This window comes from Heterodontus francisci, chromosome 5, assembly GCF_036365525.1.
Source record: "Heterodontus francisci isolate sHetFra1 chromosome 5, sHetFra1.hap1, whole genome shotgun sequence".
Taxonomy (NCBI): Eukaryota; Metazoa; Chordata; class Chondrichthyes; order Heterodontiformes; family Heterodontidae; genus Heterodontus; species Heterodontus francisci.
This window is the reverse complement of record NC_090375.1, coordinates 199101168-199109060: the sequence shown is the minus strand read 5'-3', so window position 1 is coordinate 199109060 and position 7893 is coordinate 199101168. Positions and strand designations below refer to the sequence as shown.

The following is a 7893-nucleotide window of genomic DNA, read 5'->3' as shown; positions in this document are numbered from 1 at the left end:
GCTTTTATTTTTCGCAATAACCGTTGATGTTACAGCTTATCAAATGCATGCTGGAAATCCAAGTAGAGTATATCCACCAGTTCCCCTTTATCCACAGCACATGTTACCTCTTCAAAGAACTCCAATAAATTGGTTAAACATGATTTCCCTTTGACAAAACTATGTTGCCTCTGCCCGATTACCTTGACGTTTTCTAAATGCCTGACTATAACGTCTTTAACAATTGTTTTTTTAACATTTTCCCACTGACAGATGTTAAGCAAACGAGCCTGTAATTTCCTGCTTTATGTCTCCCTCCCTTTTGAATAAAGGAATTATGTTGGCTATTTTCCAATCTAATGGAACCCCTCTGAATCTAGGGAACTTTGGAAAATCAAAACCAATCAAAACTATCTCACTCGCCACTTCTTTTAAGACCCTAGGATGAAGTCCATGAGGACCCAGGGAATTATTAGCCTGCAGCTCCAACAATTTGTTCAGTACCACTTCCCTGCTGATTATAATTTTCTTGAGTTCCTCCCTCCTTTCCATTTCCTGATTTATAGCTATTTCTGGGATGTTACTTGTATCCTCTATGGTGAAGACTGATGCAAACTACCTTTTCAATTCATTTACCATCTCCTTATTTTCCCTTATTAATTCCCCAGACTCACTTTCTATAGGACCAATGGTCACTTTGTTAACTCCTTTCTTTTTCAAATATTTATAGAAACTCTTCCTGTCTTTATATTTCTCACCAGCTTTCTCTCATACTCTAATTTTTCCCTCATTAATCTTTTAGTTGTTCTTTGCTGCTTTTTGCATTCTGCCCAATCTTCTGACCTGCCACCCATCTTTGCACAATAAGATGCTTTTTCTTTAAGTTATATACTATCTTTAACTAACATCAAATGTTAGTGTGGAAAATAAAAGCTCATGGTGTCAGGGTAATATTTTGGCATGGATATAAGATTGGCTAGATAGCAGGAAACAGAGAGTTAGAGGGTTCATTTCCTGGTTGGAAAGATGTAACGAGTGGTGTGCCACAGGGATCAGTACTGAGGCCTCAACTTTTTACAATTTATATAAATTAACGGATGAAGGGACCAAAGGTATGGTTGCTAAATTTGCTGATGACACAAAGATAGGTAGGAAGGTAAGTTGTGAAGAGGACATAAGGAAATGAAAAAGGGATAATGATAGGTTAAGTGATTGGGCAGAGATCTGGCAAATGGAGTATAATGTAGGAAAATGTGAAATTGTCCATTTTGGCCGGAAGAATAAAAGGAAGCATATTATCTAAATGGTGAGAGATTGCAGAGCTCTCAGATGCAGTGGGACCTGGGTGGCCTAGTGCATGAATCACAAAAGATTAGTATGCAGGTACAGCAAGTAATTAGGAAAGCGAATAGAATGTTGTAATTTATTGTGAGGGGAAGTGAATGCAAAAGTCGGGAAGCTATGCTTCAGCTATACAGGGCATTGGTGAGACCACATCTGGAGTATTGTATATAGTGTTGGTCTCCCATTTAAGGAAGGATGTAAATGCATTGGAAGCAGTTTAGAAACGGTTTACTAGACAAATACTTGGAATGGGTGGGTTGTCTTCTGAGGAAAGGTTGGACAGGCTAGGCTTGCATTAGAAGAGTAAGAGGCAACTTGATTAAAACATATCAGATCCTGAGGAGTCCTGACAGAGCGGATGTGAAAGAATATTTCTTCTTGTGAGTGAATCTAAAACTAGGAGTCACTGTTTAAAAATAAGGGGTCGCCCATTTAAGACAGAGATGAGGAGAAATGTTTTCTCTCAGAGGGTCGTGAGGCTTTGGAACTCTCTTCCTCAAAAGGCAGTGGAAGCAGAGTCTTTGAATATTTTTAAGGCAGCGGTAGATAGATTCTTGATAAGCAAGGGGGTGAAAGGTTATTGGGGGTAGGCGGTAATGTGGTGTTGAGGTTACAATCAGATCAGCCATGAATGGCGGACCAGGTCTAAGGGGCCGAGTGGTCTACTCCTGCTCCTAATTCGTGCGTTCGTATGTTTGTAGACTGCCGGCCAATCAGCTTGCAGCGAGAAAAGTCACAATGGAAGCAGGCCTTGGAACAGGCAAGTGGGATGGAGCTCGCAGGGGTGAATCAGACAGGCCCTGGTGAGGGCAGGGAGCTTGCTCTAGAGGGGAGGGGAGCTGTTCCAGCAGAGGCAGCCCTTGCTGCTCGGGGTGTCCCTCTGTGGGGCACGGGGGTCCCGATCAGGAGGGTCCCCCCAGCATGGAAAGAGGCTGCCAGGTGACGTCACTGGCTAAATGCCACCAGCAGCAGGGAGGCTTCAATTGGCCCCAGCTGCCTGCGACCTCTGCCTCCGCTAGTAGGCAGTGTGAACGATCGCACCGCCCCCACCCAGCCCACTCCAGGGGATGGGGCGTTAAATTCCAGCCAATAACCCCAAGCAAAGCCGTCACGACCTGCTATCCATAGATCTGACTAAACTCCGGGAACCAAAGGCCAAACAATCTGCCTCGACCCTTGGACAAGCACAGCTGGCAGTGTGAATACACCCGAATGTGCTCTGGGTTCACAAAAAGCACATGGGAATGCAACTTCCACGAAATATAAGCACGAACGTGGACCCTTTACAATGTGTGTGTCAGGCGCTGCTTCATAAAATGTACACGTGAGAATTCAATAAAACGAGACTGTTGATCAATTATTGGCCGCGTTTTCGTTTTAATGCAGGGCCTTCCAAAGAAAGTTGAAAATAAGGAACGATATCATTCCTTTCACTGTCCGTTTATTCCATTATAAACGATTTTAAAAGAAGAGACTTGCATCAAATAAACTAGCTGGCATTAACATTCGGAAAGAACAACGGAAATCTACGATTTATTTAAAAAAATTCTGTTCCAAAATAGAAGACATCAAGGATTGTTTGTGAATTGCGAGCATCGCTTATCAGGGAGACGACGAGGGATCACTGGGAAATTGAGAATAAGGATTTGCAGAGGGACATTGTCCTGGTGTGTGGGAGTTGTGTTGTGTCCCGCGCCTGGAGTCCAGTTGTCACCAATGTTAAAGCGAGCACCGAAGCTGTGATTAGTGATTGATTGATTAATGATTGATTCTTGATTCATCAGTGATGCATCGATTATATTTGGTATCCTTTGATATTTATATTTTTTCTCATTTTGAAAGTAAGAATTCTTCGAAACAGATTAAAAAGCATTGGCGGCCTCATCGTCACATAGTGAGAACAGTTTCAAAAAACACCTTTATCTCCAAATTTAAATCCATAACCGAAACTAAATGGAAAATATGTCGCAAAGATTCACAGATTCACCAACCGTGTAACAAAAGTCGCGCTTCAGTGAATGAAATGACTGATAAACTGTTTCTGAAAGATATTCCCCTTTCCCTTTATCCATACGCATCCCCGGATTTTAAAAACACAATTACAGTTGTTTGTGCTTTAACTGTTGAAATAAAAGCTACTTCCTGTATTGCTTTTGCAATTTGGAATTTCACGCAATCAGACTTTGAATCTCCTTTGCTCTGGGAACTTGTGTGACTGCGCTGAGCAGCGGGGAGCCCTGGGGGTTTTTGTAATGGGCTTCTGCTGTTGTTTCTCACTGTGGAGATCCAGTAGGCACAGTAATACATGGCAGAATCAGACAGTTCAATGTTATCAATGACAAGAAAGAACGAAGAGTCACTCTTCTCAGCTGAGAATTTGGCTGAGATTCCAGGATCCAACTCCGCTCCTCTGTTGCTATAATGGATTATTCTTCTAGGCGCCTGGTTTGGTTGCTGCTGGTACCAGTGAATAGTTTCCGTGGCTTGTGTCACACATTGTATTTTGACCGTTGTAGTCTTAGGCTTGGTGATCGATATCGGAAACTGCTTCAAAGCCTTGGCTAAATATTCATCTGCAAATTAAACACAGAAAAGCCATATAGTTTTGAAGGGTAGGCAGAAATCACAGAGTCGATAGAGCGAAACTGTTCCCATTGGCGGAAGCGTCGAGAACCAGAGAACACCGATTTAAGGCGAGTGGCAAAAAAAATAAGGAGGAAATCTTTTTCACGCAGTGTGTGGTTCGGATCTGGAATGCACTGCCTGAGAGTGTGCTGGAGACAGATTCAATCGTGACTTTCAAAAGGGAATTGGATAAACACCTGAAGAGAAAAAAATGCAGGGCGACGGGGAAAGGGTGAGGGAGAAGGACCAGCTGAATTGCTCTTGCAGAGAGCCAGCACCTACACGACAGGCCGAATGGCCTGCTTCTGTGCTGCAGCTGTTCTATGATTCTATGATTGTAACTGATTCCTGGCACACTTACTGGAGGAAAGTATCAGCACAATAACCAACCAGTGGAACGACATGGTACAGCAATGAAGATTAGGTTGCACTTGCTCTGTTAAATCAGATTCTTAAACAGGAAATGACTCGAAATTCGGATGCAGTCGGAGTAAAGCGGTTCCACTTCCTGGTGGTACCGTGATCTGTTCAGGATCTGGATCATTGCTTCGCCGCTGTTTACACAATGGTTAAGCGTTTATCCATTGATATACAGGAGGCCTTTATAGCCACTCCAGGCGCTGCTTCACAAACCACTGACCACCTCCAGGCGCGTATCCATTGTCTCTCGAGATAAGGAGGCCCAAAAGAAAGAACAGGAGGTGAGAGCCGCCGTGGTTTAAACCTATTGTCAACTACAGACGGTGCACCTTTTATACAAAATTGAAGTAATTAAATTACTGCCTCGCTCTTGTCTTTTTACTCCCATTAATAATTTTGTAATCATTATTGGCTCCAACAATTCGTTTCGCTCTCTCGTATGACTGGAGTTCTTACTGTCCTGTCTTGCTGACTGTATTTATCTGTCATTTACGCCCCCACCCCCCTTTTGCATTTTCTCTGCTTTTATCTTTTTTCTCACTTTCCGTCCTTCATATTTTCTTCAACCCCGCTCTCTAACATTACAGAGAAACTCGGCGATTATTTTCAGTTTCTGAAAGTTTGGTCATTGACAGCCTCGAAATTTCGTGGGTTCAAGACGCACATCAGAGACTTGAACATTGAATCCAAGCTGACGCTCACTGTGCAGTAATGAGGGAGTGCTGCACAGTCGGAGGTGCCGTCTTTCAGATGAGACCTTAAATTGAGAGCCCCTCTGCCCTGTCAAGTGGATGTAAAAGATCCCATGGCATTATTTGAGGAAGAGCAGGGGAGTTCTCTCCGGTATCCTGGCCAATATTTATCCCTCAACCAACATCACTAAAATAGATTAGCTGGCTATTTATCTATTGATGTTTGTAGGAGCTTGCTGCGAGCAATTTAACAGCCACTTTTCCTAACATAGAAAATAGGAGCAGGAGTAAGCCATTCGACCCTTCGAGCCTGCTCCACCATTCATTATGATCACATCTGATCATGCAACTCAGTAATCTGTTCCTGTTTTCCCCCTATCTCCTTTGATCCCTTTTGCCCCAAGAGCTATATCTAACTCTTTCTTGAAAACATACAATGTTTTGGCCTCAACTGCTTTCTGTGGTAACAAATTCCACAGGCTCACCACTCTCTGGGTGAAGAAATTTCTCCTCATCTCAGTCCTGAAAGGTTTACCCTGTATCCTTAGACTATGACCCCTGGTTCTGGACTCCCCCACCATCGGAAACATCCTTCCTGCATCTACCCTGTCAAGTTCTGTTAGAATTTTATAGATTTCTATGAGATACCCCCTCACTCTTCTGAACTCCAGCAAATATAATCCTAACCGACTCAATCTCTCCTCATACATCAGTCCCACCATCCCAGGAATCAATCTGGTAAACCTTTGCTGCACTCCCCCTATAGCAAGAACATCCTTCCTCAGATAAGGAGACCAAACTGCACACAATATTCCAGGTGTGGCCTCACCAATGCCCTGTATAATTGCAGCAAGACATCCCTACTCCTGTACTTGAATCCTCTCGCTATGAAGACCAACATACCATTTGCCTGTTGCACCTACATGCTTACCTTCAGCGACTGGTGTACGAGAACACCCAGGTCTCGTTGCATATTCCCCTCTCTCAGTTTATAGCTGTTCAGATAATCTGCCTTCCTATTTTTGCTACCAAAGTGGATAACCTCACATTTATCCACATAATACTGCATCTGCCCACTCACTCAACTTGTCCAAATCACCCTGAAGCTTCTCTGCATCCTCCTCACAACTCACCCTCCCACCCAGTTTTGTGTCATCTGCAAATTTGGAGATATTACAGTTAGTTCCCTCATATAAATCATTAATATATATTGTGAATAGCTGGGGTCCTAACAATCCCTGCGGTACCCCACTAGTCACTGCCTGCCATTCAGAAAAAGACCCGTTACGACAGCATCTAAACTTCAAAAAGTACTTCAATGGCTGTAAAGCACTTTGGGACGTCCTGAGATGGTAAATGGTGCTATAAAATATGCAAATTCTTTATTAGCAGGAGGTGGACCTCTGACATGTGTGTTCCACAATCCACACAACAAATGAGATCCTCTGGCTCTCATCTTTGGTCATGGTAGCCGATGTACCTACATGGACCCATAAGTCAAGATCAGGTGGTGTTAGCCTGGGTCTCCAGCTACTTTCACCTCATGATCTGGGTGGTGAGAAAGCAAGTTAATAGGGTTTCCTGCCTTTTTTTTTAATGTAAATCTTTTCCTGTAAGTGAGCTGACCATAACATTTTGGAGTGTAGGGACTGGTGATGTCATGTAGAGTTGATAGAATCACGGAATCGTACAGTAATGAAGGGGCCATTCGGCCCACCATGCCTGTGCAGCTCTTTTGAAAAAGCTATCCAATTAATCCTACTGCCTTGCTCTTTCCCCATAACCCTACAAACGTTTCCTTTTCAAATTTTGATCCCATTTCCTTTTGAAAGTTACTATGAGATCACCACCACTAAGGTAGTGTGTCCAATCTCGACATCTCACTCCAATTAAAACAAAATCTCCTCATCACCCCTCTGGTTCTTATCCAATTCAATCTGTGTACTCTGGCCAGTGACTCTCCTGGCAGTGGAAATAATTTTGCCTTTTTTACTCTATCAAGAACTTTCACAACTTGAACACCTCAATTAAATTGCCTCTTAACCTTGTCTGCTCTAAAGTGAACAGCTCCATCTACTCTAATCTCTCCACATAACTGTAGTTCCTCATCTCTGGTACTATTCCAGTAGGCTGGATAGAGAGGGGGATAAAAAAAAAGGAGGCAGTCTAGCATTATTGGTTAAGGAATCAATAACAGCTGTGAGGAGGGATGATATACTAAATGAATCATCAAATGAGGCCATATGGCTTGAGCTCAGAAGTAAAAAGGAGGCAGCAACACTACTGGGAGTGTACTATAGACCCCCAAATAGTGAGAGGGAGATAGAAGAACAAATATGTAGGCAAATTTCTGAGTGCAAAAACTGCAGGGCAATAATAGTTGGGCATTGCAACCACCCTAATATCAATTGGGATACAAACAGTGTCAAGGGCACAGAGGGCACAAGATTCTTGAACTACATTCGAGAACTTTTTTAGCCAGCATGTAACAAGCCCAACAAGAGGGGGCTCAATTCTAGATTTAGTCTTTGGTAATGAATTTGGGCAAGTGGATAAATTAGCAGTGGGTGACCATTTTGGAGCTAGTGACCATAACACAGTTAATTTTAGCATTATTATGGATAAGGAGAAAGATAGAGCAGGAGTAAAAGTTCTAAAAACAAGAAATGCTGGAACCACTCAGCAGGTCTGGCAGCATCTGTGAAAAGAGAAGCAGAGTTAACGTTTCGGGTCAGTGACCTTTCTTTGGTCACTGACCCGAAACGTTAACTCTGCTTCTCTTTTCACAGATGCTTCCAGACCTGCTGAGTGGTTCCAGCATTTCTTGTTTTTA

The 7893-nt window shown here is 43.0% G+C and overlaps 1 gene segment (V, D, J or C); it reads right to left on the bottom strand.

Annotated features, from left to right (window-relative positions):
• Window positions 1-3387: 3387 nt before the first annotated feature.
• On the bottom strand, window positions 3388-4392 carry LOC137370314 (immunoglobulin lambda variable 1-36-like). The segment is given in 2 exon segments: window positions 3388-3896; window positions 4310-4392. Coding segments are annotated over 2 exon segments (552 nt in total).
• Between the last annotated feature and the right edge of the window lie 3501 nt (window positions 4393-7893).